The 20,839-nt window shown below is 35.3% G+C and overlaps 1 protein-coding gene across 1 annotated transcript in view; it reads left to right on the top strand.

Annotated features, from left to right (window-relative positions):
- LOC149778527 (phytanoyl-CoA dioxygenase domain-containing protein 1-like) overlaps positions 1-19,650 on the top strand; it is a 35,058-nt gene extending 15,408 nt beyond the window's left edge. Inside the window, exons 6-11 of the mRNA XM_089939401.1 lie at positions 2,900-2,962; positions 3,715-3,736; positions 4,811-4,936; positions 9,451-9,582; positions 16,775-16,901; positions 18,837-19,650. Of these exons, the coding sequence (XP_089795527.1) occupies positions 2,900-2,962; positions 3,715-3,736; positions 4,811-4,936; positions 9,451-9,582; positions 16,775-16,901; positions 18,837-18,891 (525 nt within the window). The 3' untranslated portion in view covers positions 18,892-19,650. The remainder of the gene's footprint in view (positions 1-2,899; positions 2,963-3,714; positions 3,737-4,810; positions 4,937-9,450; positions 9,583-16,774; positions 16,902-18,836) is intronic.
- Positions 19,651-20,839: the final 1,189 nt, after the last annotated feature.

Consider the following 20,839-nt stretch of genomic DNA (forward strand, 5'->3'; position numbering starts at 1 on the left):
GCTTACTTCTTAATGTTTTTTTGAAACAGTTTACTACTAAGAATAAACATAAAAAATAATTAGAAGGGCATAAGCTGAACTTTTTTTACACAAGTAATGTTTAAATTTTCTTGTTCTCTTACATGTTTAAGGCTGAGTACATGCAAAATGTTTAAGAAATTTAATATATGAAAAACTGGGGAGATATTTATGTTACTGTTGTTTACATTAATTTGTATTCAGTCCAGCTTTTCACATGCCAGCAGATAAATACATAAATAGAGGCCAACTAAAATGACCCGTCATATTGACTTTGTAATGAATGTTCAAAAAGGGTCAGATGCATTCAAAACTTCATGCACTTGGAGTGTGGAGAATTATCTGAATCCCAAAACCAGGAACAGCATATGCACACTGCATATATATTTATTGCTTGGACTACACCCATTACCCTCACCTCTGCCTGCTTGTGTTCGAGTCTCGGATTCAGCCAATGTCGGTATGTGAGAATGCTTGCCTGTAGCTTCTCGTGGGTCGGTGGTTCTTTCTAGGGTTTTCCCTGGTTCTTCCTCCACCATTAATACTGGCCTCCATGTATAGCCTATTGTGTGCTGAAAAATTTCGTTAAACGCTACAACAACAACAACACCCATTATCTACTCAAATAACCTTGCATTCAAAGTGAGGCAGAATGATTTTGCTAGCATAATCCAGAAAGACTGCATGCATGATGTTCTATCTAAACCTAATTAATATTAGATGTTTTAACATTGTTCTAATAAATGTTCTAAAATTGTTCTGAAAGACGTTTATCATTGTTCTAATAGATGTTTTAACATTGTTATAATCTTCATTACTGTAAATCATTTTAGGTACTCAAAACTAACTAATGTGCAAGAGCATGTTGTTTTGCAAATAAGTAACAGTGATCAATTCAGAAATTTAAATAATTGATCCAGGTTTAAAAAGTGGAGTCATGATAAATAGAGCAGGAGTTGTAACTATCCTTAATCCAAAAATTCTAACACATAACATTATCATCCTGCCCTGTGTCAGACTTCAAGAAAATTCTAAAACATTTTATTGTCAGCCTTGCCTACATACCTTCCATTCTAGGTGTTGAATTCCTCATGCTTGAGAAACTGATCATCTTGTGCTTCTTTGGTAAGCAGTGCACTTGATTCAGTTAGCTAGTTAGCTTGGTGTGTACTTGATTCAGTTTAAAAACAACTACCATATTTACCATATATATTGGGACACTATTTGTTAGGACACTATACATTTAGATTTAAAGTAATTCTTTTGTGCACAATATTTTCAGTGATGTGCCATTTTTTAAGTCGTAAGTTGTGGGACACCTTTTAAATCATTTGAAAATTACATGTCAGAAAATGCTCTCAGTCTTAAAATTTTTTTTAAAAAAAATATTAAAGTGTGTACTTGAGAACAAGTGTGTACTTACGATAAAACACTCTAATCCACTGCAGCATCTTCTCATCTACCCAATGCTTGGGTATACTTGATTCAGTTTAAAATCAAATATAGTAATGATTTATTGGGAGGGGTGGCTTTATTATGCATACTACATGCACCATAGAGGCAACTTTATTGTACCAATTTCATCTGGTGAGCGATAATGCAGCTGTACTGTTATCCTGTTTTTGTGTATTGTGAATCACATAACTTCAGCTAATTTCAGTGCAGTCATAGACATGCATAATCACCACACTTAAGGCATGTGAAAAAAAGTAAAACCTTAATGATTAATCTAAATCAGCCTGCTTAAAGCTTCAGCAAAATCCTTCAAGAAAATAGGATATCTTTTTTTTTTGATAATGATCAAGAAATTTCACCATTTATTAGAAGAATAAAGTAAAACCTTTTTGTCCATCTGTGCCAACCTGATATACAGCTTACACAATTTTAATAAAATTTTACAAACTGTGGGGGAGAAAAAATGATGATTAACTTCCTTTCAAAAATATCTTTCATCTTAAAATATATAAAAATATGACCCAAAAATGGGCACAAGGAAAGATGTAAACCTTAATGTGCATCTTCACCAACCACATATTTAGTGCACACCAGTTCTGAAAAATTCTCCATGTAATCAGGAAGAAATTATGATGAACTTTTTTCCCTAAATACCGCCTCCCCCCCCCTCCCATTTCAATTTTTCCTCACTAAATGGGCTTGGGGGAAAAAGAAAAAACATTGCAGCATATCTGCACTAACCACATAATGTTGCCTTCAGAGTTTCAATAAAATCTACCCCCCCCCCCCCCAAGTAGTGAGAAAGCAGACACGATGATGAACTATATTCCCCTAATGCCCTTTTTCAACAAAATTAAAAAATGTCCCCATAATTTAGTCAAAGAAAATGCTCAGTCTTATTGAACATAAGCACCAAAATATATCTCACATGCAAAGCATCTATCATATACTCCAAGCAGTGTGGGAGATTTCCTGACAATCACATTTAAAGTTTCCAAAGAATGGGCCAGGGACAAAATGTAAAATCGTATTCTGTATCTTCCACCAAACTCATCAGCTGTCTTTTAAGAGTTTCATAAAGTCCTCAAGCAGCAAAAGGTAAAAGTGGGTAATGATGGTATCATTGCATATCACAAAAAGAGCTGGGATCATCTCTGATGTTTAGGGGAAAGAAAAAATATTTTAAATATGTGATACAACAAAGTAAATTTTTAAAAAATTATTTTTAATCAATAAGTTGCATAAAATATATCTTAGAGCAATCGTTATTCCCCGATTTCAGGAATAATTACTATCCCGCAGTGATTTTGTTGGGAGATGTCAGTGTTGATATTGGTCATGGTGGTGTTCGTACTGTTATAACCAACATTAGTGGTTGTTGTAGTGGAGATAACAATTATTATCATTGTTGTTGCTGTTGTTACAGGGTATAGCTAAAAGTTTGAAAATGGAGGACCCTGTTGTCTGCCAGAGCATGTACATCTTCAAGGTAAGGGAAATAACTCATGTTCTGAACTTCATTTCATATCTGCTACAAGCCAGTTTCTTAATAAATAAAATAAAATGTACTTTGTTCAGTTGATTTTAGAAATGTGTTGTTTTGAAGCAATACATATTTTGACATATGTTTATTACCTGTTGTAAAATCTACAAGTTATAAATTTCTATAATGAGTAGAAAATAATGGTACTGAGCATTCTTAAGTAATTTCAAATAATAAATAAGCCAAGGAGAATACTACAGATGTCAGATTCATTGTTGCCATTATTATACGGTTGATACAGTTTCAAAATCAGACGGTAATTCAATTTTGCAAACTGGACAGCAACATAGCCTGACTCATATTACAAAAGAAACTTTAATTGCAAATTTTTTAGCTTCCATTTGTTTAGCGTCATTAATAATTATTCTCCTTGAGAAATATTTGTACAAATTTGTAAAAGATGTAGAAAAAGTCACAATGTAATGTAGAATTGCCATGAGCTTCCTAAGCCTCATATATAGTTAGTTGCACATGCCTAGCCCTGAGTATATAGTGTTACATACCAGCTCCAGTATCGCTTATGATAGAGACCTCAAATTTTAAGTCGGGTAGGGGTAATGAGGCACTTGGGGAAACAGTTTAGAAGACTGGTAGTGGGTAAACTAGTAACTAATTTGGAAGACTACATTTTCAGATTTGTATTATGTATTGTGTATTGTCATCTTAATGCTTATTTGTTTTGTTGTTGCTCATTGCAGCAACCTGGCATTGGAGGAGAGGGTAAGATCATGATATGAAATTCCTGTGCATTAAGTGACTTCTCCTTTCTACTGTACACCACCATTTCTGTCCAAATAGTTCTTTTAATTTAAAATTTATGGAAGTCCATGACTTCCATGCTTGAAAAGCATGCAGTCACAGCTATTGCCTGTTTTACTTTTGTTTATGGAAGAAAATTGATATTGTAAAAATAAAAAAATCAGTCTTTTTAGCTGTCAACAGCCCATGAAAGAATCCTCTAATTTTTACAAATTTTAACATTGTGGCTATGTATTTAAAAAAAACTGTTCAGTAACATTTTTTCTTATTTTCATACCTAAATAAGCAGCAACATGAGACATAGGGTAAAAAAGGGCTAATGAACCACCCAAAATATTAATACAGAAATAATTCCTAAAGAAGAAATTCCAGGCCATGCCTACTCCAGCTCCATCCCCACCCCTTTATTGGTGTTTGAGCCTAAAACCAGGGAAATGATGACGAAATAATCCCACACCCTTGGAAAGGGCTGCTCAAGCAAAGAGAGACTCGCCTTCATTGAGCAAACTGACCAGATTGACTGCTAGTGTGGATTTTATGCTCATCTGTTTATGTAGAATTGACACCTCCTACACAAGTCAGTTAGAAAGTGCTTTACAAAACATGAAGGAATTACAAATCAGAAAGGTAGTGAAGGTCCCATGGTGGCAAGCAGAGAAGCAAATATCAACTGTGTGCAGAAGCTGGCTTTTGAACTTAGACTTTATACCATAATTGTAACAACGAAAACATGCTAAACCAGTGAAAGAAGACTAATATAAGTTTCACAGCATGGTTGATCGAATTAAGAGTTAAGTTTATGTTGGGTAAGCCAGTTACATGAATCTTGAAAACTATATAATTCCTGTTACATTTCAGAAAAATGAAACAAATATTGTTGATGTTCCTTTTATTATGTAAAAGTTCATTCGCAAATCAGAATATGGCTGTGTCTTTTAGCTAAATGAGTTAGTATTTTTGCAGCAGAATTTTGTTGTACAGTAAAATATTTTAGTTTTACAAAAAATGCAGATCGTACCTATTTGTCATTTACAGTGGTGCCACATCAAGATTCAACGTTCCTCTACACTGACCCAATGAAACTGATTGGATTCTGGATGGCGCTGGAAGATGCAGATGTTGAGAATGGATGTTTATGGTTCTACCCAGGATCCCACAAATGTAAAGGCAGCTTCTTTTATTCTTTTGTCTGAATGTTTGATTATTTTTTTTCTTCACCAGGGCATGGAAATGATGACGGTATAATGCCTGAAGCCAGGCAACTTTCAGCTTGGACCTGTTGAATTTTCTAGTCTGTAGTCCATCAGACCAGCTTGGTTTGAAACTTTGTACTAAAATATCATCAGATATATCCCTAATCCAAAATTAGACTTTTAGATTTTTTTATAAACTGATTAGTATTGCAACAGCATGTACACTATCACATATTTAATGAATGTGATATAGAACAGTTAATAAATAGAACACTTGAACAGATATATAAAACTGTAATATTTGAGTAAGCTCTAATTGCCTTGTGTGACCTGACATGCAGCAAGACACTACAGCGACTGGTCACCAGGTGAATGACTCATAGGTCGCCAGATGAATGATTATTCAATGAATGAATTTATTCAAGTTCAGTTTTTCCACATCTCAAATTAATTTACAGTAACAAATCACAAATTTAAATTAGTGTTCATTGTTTAGCTCTAATGGTTAAAGACCTTATGGGATGGTCTCTTTTCTGTTGATTCATCATACTATGTCCATCCATCGGTTAGCAAATATTTTTATCACTGAAATGACTTGGAGAACTGACTTGAAACTTTTCACACACGTTCCCTAAGGTAAAAGTGGTTCTAACGGACAATGGTGCTACTCTGACATTTTGAAAATCTGGTTATTGCCTCTCTTCCTGATAGGATTCTCATATCAACATCGGGTTTTTAGAAGATTTCTTAAGAAGTCTAGTTGGTCCTAAGTAAAAATGCTTCTGATCTAATATTTGGTATGGCCACCATAGCAGCCATCATGAGAATCTTATTATCACTACTACTCCTGACAGAAAGTCATATCAGCGTGGGGTTTTGACCAAAAGACTTCTGATGATTTCATTTTGGTCCCAAATGAAAATGGTTCCACTTGGGTTTCCACTATGCCACCACATTTTTTATCATTACTTCTGAATGGATGGTCACATCAGCCTGGAGTTTTACAAAAAGATTTTATATGATGTCTAGTTCTTCATAAATGAAAATTATGCTGATCTGATGTGTGTTTTTGTGTGTGTGTATGATTTTTAACATAGCTTTAACAGTTTTAGTTGTATCCCTACGATGTATGCAGGGGTGCTGAGTGGTCTAAAGTACTCTCCGTTACTGATCACTGTCATCTCACCTCTGTCTGCGTGGGTTCGAGTCTCAAATTTGGCCAATGTGGGTATTTGAGAAAGCCTGCCAGTAGCTTCTCGTGGGTCGGTGGTTCTTTCCAGGGGTTTTCCCGGGTTCTTCCTCTACCATTAATATTGGCCGCCATGTATAGCCTATCAAGTGCTGAAAAATGGCGTTAAACCCTACAACAACAACGATGTCTGCAGTGTGACAGTTTATCATGATGTCTAGCACTGTGGCATGCAGATAACCAGCATCATATCCCACCCAGTCACAATTTCCTGACACCAGGTGGACCATTCCTAACACTAACCTCGGAGCAGTTGATCTGATGATGCACAATGTGGCTGCAGTGGCAGCCATCTTGAAAAATCTTGTTATGACTTCTTATATTTAATGGAAAGTCATTTCGATATGTAGTTGAAACCAAAAGAATTTTTATGATGCCGAATTGGTCTTGAATGGAAATGGTGCTTCCCCGACATCTAACGTGGCCATGGCAGTGCCATTTTTGAAGATGTTGTCACTACTCCATCTAAATGGAGGATAATATCAACATGGGGTTTTCATTAAAATGCTTCTTATGATGTCTAGTTAGTTCTAAAAATGAAAGTAGGGCCAATCTGCCTTTAAGTATGGCCAAAACAACAGCTATCTCAAAATACTTATTATTGCTATTACTCCTGGATGGAAAGTTATATCAACAAGGTGCTTTCACTGGAAGACTTATTATGATATCTAGGTGGTCTCAAATAAAAATTCTGCCAATCTGATATCCAGTATGACCACCAAAGCAACTGTCTTGACAATCTTGTCACTACTCCTCTTGATGGAAAGTCATAACATGGGTTTCCACCAGAAGACTTTTTATGATGTTTGTACTGAATGAAAATGGTGCCAGTCTGACATCCAGTATGGCCACCATGGTAGCCATCTTTAAAATCTTGTTATTGCTATACCTTCTATACAGAAAGTCATATCAGCATGGGGTTTTCACAGGATGACTAATTATGGTGACTAATTGGTCCTGAATGTAAATTGAGCACATCGGACCTCAAATATGGCTGCCAGATTGAGCATATTGAAAAGTTTGTCACTGTTTCTTACATTTGTACCAGAACTTTTCAAATAGTGTCTGGTTTGCCTTAGTAAAAATGGTGCCAATCTTACATCAGATATAGCTGCTACAGCTGCTAATTTCAAAATCTTATTGCTGAAGAATATCAGCGATGGTTTTGTCACTCTTAAGCAGTAAACAATTAGAAATGGTCTCATTTGAATTCCTGGAAATTCTTTTATTACTTTAGAGCATCAATCTTTTTGAGGGATTCTTTTTATTTATATATTAGAATCCCCATTATTTGAATAAATCATAATACATCATGTTTAAGATCAGTACATTCACTCTTTACACATTTCTGAAAACAGATAAGACAGTTAGAAGACAGTATAGTTTTAAGACCCATAACAATAAACATTGGACTTGTCACTAACCTAGACACAATGGTTATTTTCAGCCCCTGCTGGAGAGAAAGCTATGATGGGCTTAAAATTGAGTAAATGATATGAATCCATCTTCATTATAATTTAACACCACATATTGCACAGGTGTATAGAGTATAATAGACATCACCTCTGTAACATAAGTATACTGAATGTTTGTAGTATATTGTTTTTAATATATATATATATATATATATATATATATATATATATATATATATATATATATATATATATATATATATATATATATATTAGTATGGTTATATTAGTAGCCTTCAAACATAGCACATTTGAATAGTAATTTGAACCACAACTGCAGGCAGTAATGTTGTAATTTTGTTGGATTATGGGATACCAAGGTTATTTTGTTGGATTGTGCGATACTAGATTTATGTTGATGGATTGTGGGATACCATTATTTTTTGCATGGATTGAACATGTGGATATGTTTATATTTGGCTGTTTTCTAATTTAACAGTGTAAAGGAGTAACAGTTTATTGTCAACAAAGATATGTTGATGTTTAACAGCCGTGCTAAAGTTGTGAAAGTATCATCTATCGAGAAAATGTGTTCTAGAGGCAGTCTTACAGTGAAACTTTAGAAAGTTAACCTCTGCAAACCAAAATGCCCTTGAAACTTAATCATATTTGTGGTCCCAATTATTTTTTCTTTAAATATGTTCGCCAGTCATGTTATGTTAGGTACATTAGCCTGCTACCTTGCAAATCCAGCCGTACTAAAAGACAGAAAACGTCCCAGTTATTTCTTCTTAAGTTTCAAGAAGCTTTAAGTCTGTAAACTAAAACCGTTATACTCTTAAAAACCAAAATTAATTTTTGGTCCCAAAGGTCAATTTTCCACTAAATGAACACCCTAAAACCATGACCATTTAAACATTTGAACAGCCTAAAGCCATGCAGAGTTAGTAAAATCCAGATAATGAAACCCATACAGATGCAGTGAAACATAATTGATATGGATACTTATTTCAAAATTTGACTGGTTATTGATGTTTTGACCAAACATTTACATATTATGTGAGAAGACACCTGATTACATCTCATTTTCAGGAGGAAACAAAAATTTTGTAAACTGAAAACCCATAGCACATTCGTAACAAAAAGCCCATTAAGACGGAATTCTGATAAACAAGAAACCCGTGAAAATGGAACAGTGGTAAATGAAAAAACATCAAAATGTAATTTTGGTTTTAAGGACAGAAAATTGGTTATTGTTGGGAGAGATTTTGGCCATGTGAGGTTACCAGTATCAGTGTATACAATCCTTAAAGACCTAATAATGTTTCCTACCTGAAATATTCTCAGTATGTTTTTTTAATTTTTTAATGTTTTTTCTTCTTCTAATTTCATGGTGTTTGTTTTTTAATATTATTTTGTTTTTTATCTTATAGGTGTTGTCTAATGTTGTAAAGCGCTTAGGGCTTTAAAGATTAGGCGCTATACAAAGTCCTCATTATTATTATTATTATTATTATTATTATTAAAATACATGTCTCATTTTAAATCTAATTTATTCATGATGGGCTTATCGTTGGAGGAATATGATATTCACCTGGTCTTAAAAACCATGAGAGTTATTCATGTGACAAAGTCTATATCGGGGAAGATTACTGATTAACTGGTAAGATTTTAGATTTTGTATTTCAAATGAAGCAGCAGAGCATTATGCAGAACTTAAATTGGTCATGTTCACAAATTTGGCAAATACTCCAAAATCCCACACAAGAAACCTGCGATCTGGTAACAGATGTTGAATATTGTATTTTTCAAATGTAGCCGGCCTCTATAACAACAGAAGGATGATCCGAAATCCAAATCAGAACTCAGAAAAAGATGGCTGTACAATTTTTACGGCAGATCCATTCAAATTTGATGATAGCAAGTTTATCCCTGTGGAAGTAAAGAAAGGTAAGAACAGTGTACTTGCAACTGCAGGATCACCACCTTGAGTCAGAAACAATCAGTGTGTGTGTGCATGTGTATGTGTGTGATGTTTTGTAAAACTTTTGTTCATATACAGAATGGATCTTTGTAATATGTATTTTTTTTGCCGCAACTGCTAAGCATAGGCTAGACATAGAATTCACTTTTTCAAGAGCATTTGTTTTTGTTGTTGGCAAAAGCATCATCAAGTTTTGTATTTAGCACAGTCATGAAACTTGATGTGTGGATTCATTATGGAGGGTTCAAGAAACTTGATGTGTGGATTCATTATGGAGGGTTCAAGAAATTTGATGTGTGGATTCATTATGGAGGGTACTTCTCACCTTGGGCAAAACTGACATACTTTTCTTGCTCTGGACATTTTGCAAGGCTTATAGATAATTCCATAAGATACCAGTGATCAGGTAAAGAAAGACCAGAGCATTCAGCTGAATTCTTGTTGATGAAAATTAATCTACATCACTATATTGTTTTGTCATTTTGAACCATCATTCATGACAGTGAGCATATTCTCAGGTAGATCAAATAAAAAGGATGGTAGTTATTAATAGAGGCCTGCCATTTGCAGAAATGTACTTACAAATGGCACCAGCTCATAAAAGACATTATTTATGAACACTTTATTTTACAGACTGATGTAAGGCATTCACATTTACAGTTCACTGACATCTCACATATGTCCATGTGTGTTCAACTCTTGGGCTTGCCCAACTTGGGTAGGAGAGAAAGCTTTTCAGTAGCTTCCATTGGATCAGTAGTTCTTCACAGGGTATCCCCATGTTCTTCTTCCACCAAATATACTGGCCACCATGTATAACCTATCTTTTGCTGAAAACCCATAACAACCAAGCAACAGATTGAACCAGTATATAAAGACCACCTACTCACACATTACATTATTTATCAACACTTTTTGTTACAGATTTAATCTCTATATAAAGGGTACCTGTTTATAAGTGACATTATTTATCAAAACTTTGTCTTACAAATTTAATTTCTGTATAAGGGGCACCTGTTTATAAAGGACATTATTTATCAATACTATGAGATTTAAGTTCAGTGTAAATAACACCTGCTCATTACATAACATTATTTATCAGCACTTTTTTTAAGACAGAACCTCTGTATAAAGTATAATTGTCCATAAAGGACAAACACCTACAGTCTCCTGATTGTGGACACAGGTTTCACTATACAAGGACATAATACACTTACGCTTTCTTAAACCAGACCCTTCTGTACAGTGTAAAACTGTTGTGGTCCCAATAAGGCTATTTGAGCCTCACTTTCTTGGCCACCTCTACAAAATGTTTCCAGTTTTTTTTTTCCCCCAATGTAGAAGTGTCCCAGTAATAAAATATGAATCTGTGTAAATCTTATTTATGAACTAAACTTGGCAAAATCAACGTAGATCAGCATCATTTGTCCCGATAGATTTGGATAACTGTACTGGCAAGCACTCCTTTCATTTTCATTGACAGACTAATGTGACCTCTTGCAAGCTGACAAACCTAACGATATAACTTGTCAAAAGATAGCAATTAAAGTTGAAAAACATGCCAACAAAAATTATCAAAAATGATTTTAAAAAAATAAAAAGGAAAGGACTTATTGCAGCCAATTATGGATTCATGCTAGTCTTGATATGAATTCTATTAATCAATATTCCAATTCAGAAGAAAGAAAAATATCATTCAGGTATAAAATATTAGGGAAGAATAATACTTATAACATCCCTATTCAATTTTATTATGGCTATGTCATAAAAAGGACAATGTCACCTTACAGACTACGAAAAATAAGATCATTTTATTTCCATTTAGAGGTTATCAAGGGTAAAGATTTGTATGTAAGCAAAAGACCACAGGAAGATAAACATGTAACAAACATGACATACAGTGGTTAGTTTTTAACCTCAGATGATTTAAATTTATCAAACTGACATATGATGTTAATATATCATCTTAATAATTGGTTCTTAGCCTTGGAAAAAGGTTTTGGTGAGGTGTCACTCTCACAGTTGGTGAATTGAAAGTCAGTTTATCAATCAGCAAGTGTGTTGATCATTGAGATATTGTATCAACAAGTTTGTCATTTAGTGTGAGGATGCATTGATGAGTACTCCATTCAATAAGTTACTTGGTGAGTTGTCATTTCTCCACTGAATGTGTTCTGTGATCAGATTCGCTACCTCTCTATTCAAGCAATCCCCCCCCCCCAAAAAAAGTTGACATGTAGACAAAGGGAAGAAACTCTTACTCATTACATCCCCTTCAGCCCCCACTAGTTAAGCCTTTGCTTAGTACAAGTAATATCATGCCCCATTGCCTCATTGAATCCTTCAAGAATCTTCCCGACTTTGAACCATACATCTGTAATTATGGTGAAATTGTATGTGTTCATGTGTCTGTATATATATATATATATATATGTATATATACATTTGTAGACTTCGTGGGGTTTTTCTGGGTTTTTTAAAATATTGGGTAAAATTACACTTGATAGTGTCACATACATATGTGCTGTAGTTTTTAGTTGCAAATTTGATATTTTGTGATATTACAGGTGTTGTTGAATTTTCATATTTTGGGTTGTTAATTCCAAGTTCTCATCATTATTTTCTATTTTATTCAAATGAAGTGGTGACCAAATTTATTAAGTGTCAGATTTACCAGGTCATTTAGGATATTCATGAGTCTTGCCTTGCATGTATGAAATTTTCTTCTATAAAACTGTTTAACGTTTGCAAATTTTGGTCATGGGGGATGTGGTCTTCTGTCCTTAGAAAAAGTGCCCAAGCATAAAAGAGGAAGACAATAGTAAAGCATGATATGATTTTTCTGAGTGTAACATTTGGAGTCTTTCTTCACCCAGAATCATCTTCCCCTTTCATCATGGGGATGCTTTCTTGGCATACACACGTACACACACTGCCAGAGATACTGTCATATCTGGTCATCCAGACAGGGATAATGCACTGTCCCCTAATGCATCAAAATTACACCAGACAAGAACTTCACAGATTAGGCGATTAATCAAGGGAACAATCACACAATTGCTTTATATGGGAAATTGTTGCCCCCACTTTGTCACAGTTATCTACTTATGCTTTTCATTTGCTAGGAGACTGCCTTAATGATGTTTGGCAGACCGCCTTATGGGGAACAGGTCTCATTCACTGACAAGCTGACTTTCCAGTTAGCCTTCCTTTCAGTCTGACATCCAGCCATCCTTCATACTTTCCATACAGCATTCCTGGTTAGGCGAAACATGCATTATTAGTTGCCCTACATCAGTACAGACATCAGGCCTGACATTTATTGGCTTATCTCACAGGGAAGTATTCGTCCTTTTTAAAGGCAGTGATACAACTTTTCCATTGCACATGGCATGTTGTATGCAGATTTGGAAGCATTGCCAGATGAGGACAACCTTCACAAGCAGTGGAATGGCAAACCCATATCTGATGATTTGTGCTGATCCCATCACTGAAAGGGCAGACTCTAGTTTTCAGACTGCAGTGGAAGAAGTTTATAGAATCTGAACTGATTTGGATTGCCCACTTCCTCCATCTACAAACCACAGCTACAATGTCCGAGCTTCATTTGCAGTTGAGGATTAATTCAAGCATTTCATCCCCTTCCACAGTCTGAAAATTTTAGAATTTCAGCCTTTTGGAAAAATTATGTAACCCAGGGAATTCATGAGCCTTCTTCTATTGCCTCTGTCATGAAACACTTGCTGGTACTGCACACACTCAGACATGTACAGCACTGATGTTTTCGTTGCTGATAAGAACATAACAGCAGTACAGATGTCCAATTCGCTGTTCCATAAAGTTGATCGCAGTGTATTTGAGGTGATTTCAAAACTGGTGAGGAATAGGGAGACAGCATCATCAGTCATAGATGTAGCATCTTGGGTGATTTTCACCCGACTGGAAAAGCAGGATACTCCACTCCATGGCAAACCCTTTTTTGACCTCATCAAATCATGATTTGGTAAAACATGACACTTTTGTGCATTCATTGTCACAGAGGTTGCATCAGTCTTTGGCTTTAGAAGCATTGCCCTTTGGCTCCCTACTGTTTGTTCAGGGGTTGTATAGAGGATATACCAAAGCAAGCAGCATACGGGTTGCCTTTCCAGCTCAGCATAACAAAACTCAGCCACATTCAGGCTTCAGTGAGCAGATCTTTAGCCTAGGAGGCAATTCAGTAGTGACCTATTGACCTCACAGCCTATGGACATTCTGCTGGTCAATGCCAGACTGCTCCATTTCACTAAAGTTTTTATCAGCCTTTTTCTAAACAATGAATGGGTCATCAGAGTTCTTTAGGAGGGACTGGTGATTTTGTTCATCCAGTCCACTCAAGAGTAAATCACATTGATACTCTCCAAACAGGCAGTGGAGAGAGGTCACAAGCCAGACTCACCAGGATTTATTCTCTGATTTTCCTGGTACCAAAAGTCATTGGCTATTTCGGGCAGGTGATAAACCTCAGATAGTTTAACAAATTCTTATTAGCACCAAAATTCAAAACGGAAACACTTCAAACAGTATGCCTTCCTGTCAAAAGGAACAAGTAAGCGACTGGCCTAGATATGACCAATGCATATTTTCATGTCCCTATCAATCGATCATCATACAATTTTCTTTGATATTTACTCCAAGGAACAGTTGATCAATTTCATGTTCTGACTTTTGGATTAGGTCTCATCCTATAGGCATTTACAGAAATAGTCATCAGTGTTGTTTCCTTGTTTAGGATCACCTCATTGACAGCAATATCATCATACCTGGACAACATCCTTCAGAGACCTGTGGTAAGTACTGTCTGGGTACAGGAAATTAACAGCTTTTATCTCACTTTTGATCCACCTGAGCTTTCTAGTGAATTGTAAAAAGTTAGATCTTATTCCCCTCTCAGAACATGGTCCATCTGGAAATGGAATTTCTGGCCCATCTCAATCTCATCTGTCTCTCACAAACATGAGATTACACAAATTATTAAGCTCTCAAGGTCCGTTTCGAAAGGGAAGTCTGTTTCTTTTGAGGAGTTTCTGCAACTTTTCAGTTTACAAAATGTGGTAGCAGATTTATTTCTTCTTGGCCACCTCTAGATGCATCCTCAGCAGATGGCACTACTTGCTTACTGACACTCTTTTTTCAGTCATCTAGATCAGCATATCTTGATCTCGACTGTCTTAAAACATTTTCTGCATCCGTGGCGAGTTAAGAATTGGCTCTCAGCTGGGATTTAGCTGAAGAAATCCAAACCAGACATTACAGTGTGTATGGATGCCAGTTCATCTAGCTGGATGGGTCACCATTTGCCTTACTTTACCACAGTAAGAGGCACCTGGAGCCCACAGAATAAAACTCTTTGTTTGAACCTCTTGGAAATGAAGGCTATAATGATTGCCTTTTATTCATGGTGAGAGAACTTGTGGAGGAAAGTGATTCTCATATAATGTCAGACAGTTCTGTAGTGGCTGATTATCGCTGCGAATAGGATAACCCAGAAGCTTGGGCTCTGGAAGCTCTGGCAGTCAGTCAGGATATGGTGCTGTGCCTTTCCTCCAACTATTTTGATTCCAGGGGTCGTACAAAAAATCAGGGGCCAAAATTGCAATGTCACTCTTGTAGCCCTGCTCAGATGAGTGAATGCTCAAAGTAGCAATATGTCCCCCAGAAGATCCTATCAAAATTAAATCTTCTGAAACATCCATGCTCACAAGTGTTGGATCAATGCCAGGACAGGCTATTTTCACACCTGGCTCTTGTCAGGACAAGCTTGTATTGAAAGGATTTTCAACCTTCACTCAGAGATTCTCATGAACTAGAAGACCATCTGATTTGAAATGGTGGATATTCAGGGACTGGTGCCAAGATAACATTGTCCACATATATGTCTTGATCTCTCAGATGGCTAACATTTTTCTATGCCTTTTGTGGAGAACAATTTAGCTCTGGTTACTATCAGGGGATATTGCTGCATGATTTTGGATATAATGGTAGAGTGAAGATAGGTCACAAGGACCTGTTAGACTTGACAATCTAAAGGTTGTCATCCATGCTCTTTCCTATTGACATGTTGAGAGAAGCAGCTAAGCATGTCCCAGCCCACACTCTAAAACTTGATGTGAAATGCTGTGAGTCCAAAAAAAAATCATTTTCTTTCCATCATGACTGGAAAAGACAATATAACTCCTCAAGCCCTGGCTGAAATGGGTAATATGTTTAGCATATTATGAATTATCACATTATCAAATAGACATCATGAAATAAGAGCAGCTCAGCAGGTCTCACAATAGAATGCAACATTGTGATCCAAGACATAATAGAAGCTATAGGTTGGCATGCATAGTGAACCTTCTCAAGTTTTTATCTCTGAGATCTAACATTGCAGAAAGATGAATTGGGTCCAGTGTTTGCAGCTTACATGGCCACTAGACCTTGGAGGTTAGCACAGTTTGCACATGTATTGGATGGGGAAAGCAAATGTTTCAGCAAATTGTTTTTTTTCTGAGAATACTCGTTAAATTATATTACTAGTAAATCTCCCTCACCTCCCTCTATTTGCAAGCTTCCTTGTTGGTATATTGCTCAGCATAAACTAGTTTTCTACTTTTCCACCTTGTGTGGCAAAAGGAGGTAATTGGTATGAGTTTCTTTCCTATGTCTGTTTGGTATGTAGAGAGAAGAAATTTGCTCGTCTTTCTGAAATTTCTGGATTAGTGAAGCGTGTATTTCTAACATTATTGTGACTGGGTATGTATTTTAATGGAAACATTATTTACTAAATACTTTGCTTTTTTAATGGATTGCTATGAAATTGGAAATTGGATAAATGTTATGGTCATCATCTGTCATGTAGACCAGTCACTTTGTTGGTTCAATTTGTGATGTACACCATAAGATGGGGCATATCATCATTGTTATGTTTGTCCATCATCTATACTTTACAAAACTTTGTGGATGGCTTTAGTACAACTGGTTTCCTGGTTTTTGATAGATCACCATGAAACTTGGTAAAGATCATTGTCACTGCCTGCGTATCGACATACCACTTTGCACATAAATTTTAGCCTTACTTGTGTGTGTATGTGTGAGAGAGAGTACATTAATGCATTTATTTTTATTTTTCTCCAGGTGGACTGGTCGTCATTCATGGTGAGGTTGTACACAAAAGTGAGAGGAATTCATCGACACGGTCAAGGCATATCTATACATTCCATACTTTTGATCAGCATGGGACAAAATACAGCAAAGAAAATTGGTATCCTGTTTTCTTCTTTTTAGTACTGCCAATGTTTCTATTTATGTTGCCGGTATCTCTAAGGTAACCTAGGCTCCTATAATACAGCATTTGGGTCCAGAACTGCTCATCAATACAAATTAAATCATTCTTGTCAAGTGAAATTCATATTTCAGATTTAATTTGTTTTCAGTTTAGTCATCTTGAATATGATACACCATTTTTTATTTGAACATGAAAAGTATCAGCCAGCTGTCAGACAATGCCTTTGTTTCCGTGAGAACCTAGTTTAGTGCCATCTGTGTTTTGATCTGTAATTTCCGGAAGTGTTTGTTGCATTGTTACAATCAATTAAAAGCCAACCTGCTTTGCATTATCACTTTAGTTATGCCATTTTTATCACAGCAATTAAAGGGGACTGATACAAAAAATGTTAAGGGCATGTAAATCCTATCAGCATAAAGCAGTCATTTGTCAACTCATTTCATGTGACTAATTCATTTTAAAAATTATTATCTAACATAATGAATGTATTTAGCATTAAACAGTGGCTCATTGCTCATTGCAAATGTCATGAAAGGAACCAAGCTAAAGACATACTCATTTCATGAAATGTTTGATCTCATAGTTTAGGTTCTTCATGGGTAGCGAGTTCCAGAGTTTATCTTGAACTTAAAATTCCATAATTTAATAATTACTTGCAATAAATGCACAGCATCAGTATTTTACTGATTCAACAGATAAAAAAAATGAATTTGAACACTTTTGTTTTTCAAAATAAACTCCCATCTTTTTGGAAAAAACCAGATCCACGTTTTGCAGGCAAAAAAAAGTCTCGATGGAAAACACATTTTTGCAGGAATATGTGATGTGCATTTAATTTCCTTGGACAATTAACAATTTTTACATAGAAAAGTTACACAAAGGCACCCCAATTCTCTTCTCACTGTTGATGTCCATCCCTTGTTTAATTTTGTAGAGGTGCCTCAGTAACTGGAACTCTTGCTGATGCCGTAATCTATGTTTTTGGACTTCATTGTGAACATGTATATGTTCCGAGTGGACAGGGGTGGGGAATAAACAAATCTGCAGTGAAACCTTTACTAATTCAGCTTATGTAAATCAGATATATATTTTCACATCATAATATTTGTGCACTTGAAAAGGAAATAAAAACATGATGCTAATTGTCTTCATTTTTTCATACTGTCGTGCATTTGGTAGACCAATTCAAGTGAAATGGTTTAATTTTGGTCACAGGTCATATCAGTAGTTTTATATCTAGAATTGCATTATAATGAGGAAGATTTTGTTGTTGTATGGTTTAACGCCATTTTTCAGCACACAATAGGCTATGCATGGCAGCCAGTATTAATGGTAGAGGAAGAACCCAGGAAATCGCGGAAAGAAACACCGACCCACAAGAAGCTACTGGCAAGCTTTCTCACATACCCACATTGGCCGAATCTGAGATTCGAACCCACACAGATATAGGTTAGATGGCAGTGATCCGTAACGGAGAGCACTTTAGACCACTCGGGGGCCCCTAATGAGGAAGAGCTGTATGCTTTAGATAACCATATGCAATCAATATCAAATTTCAGATAAAAAGCATGTGACCATCTGCAAATTAAGTAGAACATCTATACATTGGGTAGAGATCAGTTACCAGCATTTGAAGCAGGATTTTGTTTAAAACAAATACATGTATAAAATTCAAAATACATACTGACATGATCAAGCTTTGTTTTATACATTAAATCTGTTTATTTTTTAACCTCTTATCTAAAATCAAAGAACTTGCACATGTAATCATTTATTTGTTCCTCATTCTTGTCATTTTTTTGTGCAGATATAATTTATTGCTAATATTTGATTAATTATCACTAATATATTTTATTGTAATTTGATTCATTTATTAGCATTTAGTGAAATTTTTTGTTCATCAATTTTCAGGTTACAACCAACAAAGGAACTTCCCTTCCCTAGATTGTACACCAGAGAATCATAATAAAATTGTTGCAAGTCTCAATCCTGGTGGGGAAAAGCAGCATTTGATATTTCAACACGAGGGAAGAAAATGCAATTCTTCTAGGCATTAAGTTTGATTTGGACTGAAAAATCATAATCTCTTTTTAGCAAGAAAAAAATGTGCAATAAATTGATATTAAAATGCCAGTATTCCATCAGATCATTTAACAGTTTCATGTGTGAAATATTTTAATATTAAATATATTTTTTAATATGATCAGGGAAAAGGCCTAGCAATCATAATGACATATTGATTTCAGCATGAAAGTTGAAAGCTGTCAGTGGTATTTCAAATTCTTGATCCTGTCTATTTTTGTAATTTTGTACTCTTAAAAAACCTAGACATAGTATTAGGTTTGTAGACGATTAGTTTTTGATAGAATGGTACCTCACTATAAGGAACCACTGTATAAATTGTTTATGACTATAACACAAGTTTTATCATGCATATTATTCTACTGAGTAAACTGTAGCTTGCATGCAATGTGTCCAGTTATAAGGTTACCTTACTTATAACAATGCATGCTTATGTGCCTCATAATGAACGGACTGTTGTAATAATTGAAATAAAATACAGGATTTCATTCCTAATTCATATGTACTCATTTATTCATAGTTATTCTGCCATGTTCATATGCTCTTTATATAACCTCAGTCACATTTAGAACTTTGTATTCATCTGCAAGGTGCTAGTCACATTTATCTTTTTAAATCTTAGAAAATAAATATTTTGAAGAAACCGTTTTATTTTTATTTTTTTCAGCTCTACTGGTCATCGACCAGAAGAGTTTTGTGATGGCCTTTGTCTGGAGTCTGTTAGCAGAAGTTTGCTTGTTACTCTTAGCAACTGGAAGAATGGCCACCAAAGTGCAGAGACACATTCATCCCTAGCTCTAGTTGATTCTAAATGAAAGTGCAACTCACACATCCAACATGGCCACCATACCAGTCATTTTGAAAATCTTGTTATAGTTCCATTCCTACTACTGCAAAACAGATGGTCAAATTGATATGGGATTTTCACTAAAAGACTTCTTATGATGTCTATTTAGTCCTAAATAAAAATGGTGCAAATCTAATATCAACAGTCCTGATGTATCAAAAGGGCATTATCCAGAACTCCTCTAGATAGTCCACAATAGTCCCATAATATTTTAGTCCAGTGTGCACTTATCAGTTCCAGTGAATAATCTAAGCAAATGTTTCCTCTCAAATAATATCTAACACAAAATTAAATATGTCCGAGGACTGATGTTATAACAAGAACATTAGAAATATGAATGAAACAAATTGTTCAGCTCCACATACCTGTTTACAAGGGGTGAAAACATTTTTATCCTGCTAGCCATATAACACTTTGCAAATATCCCAGATCATAAAAGAACTCACCTGATAGAGCCTATCCAATGGAAAATAATTCTTATAAGAACCCATCTGACCCCACCAGCCAATGAGAAATTACCCCAAAATTTTCAACAGATTTTATTATTAATTTTTTTTTAATGATTGGTAACACCAATGTTAACAACTATTTATAGATCCTATACAATCTACACTCTTAATATCTTGACTATAGATGATCAATACAATTTACACTCAGGATTTTTTTAAAACACATAATAAAGATACAATACTGTATCAAAAGTTACGAAAAATACAGATATACATAACACTTATAATTCTTCAATAATTCATGGGAATTTACGTTTTTTAATACAATTTTACTGCAGTTCTTATTCATAAACCTGGAGAGTACAGTAAGCAGTAACATGCTTTATCCTAGTGCCCAGATTGCTCCAGTGGCCTAGTGGTTTGAGCATCTGCCTCAGATGCGAGAGATCATGGGTTCAAACCCCGGACAAGTCATACCAAAGACTTATGAACAGTGGTACTTACAGCTGTCTCACTAAGCACTCCGCATTAAGAGG

Source organism: Sinohyriopsis cumingii, chromosome 17 (assembly GCF_028554795.1).
Source record: "Sinohyriopsis cumingii isolate HCF-2022 chromosome 17, ASM2855479v2, whole genome shotgun sequence".
NCBI classification, from domain to species: Eukaryota; Metazoa; Mollusca; class Bivalvia; order Unionida; family Unionidae; genus Sinohyriopsis; species Sinohyriopsis cumingii.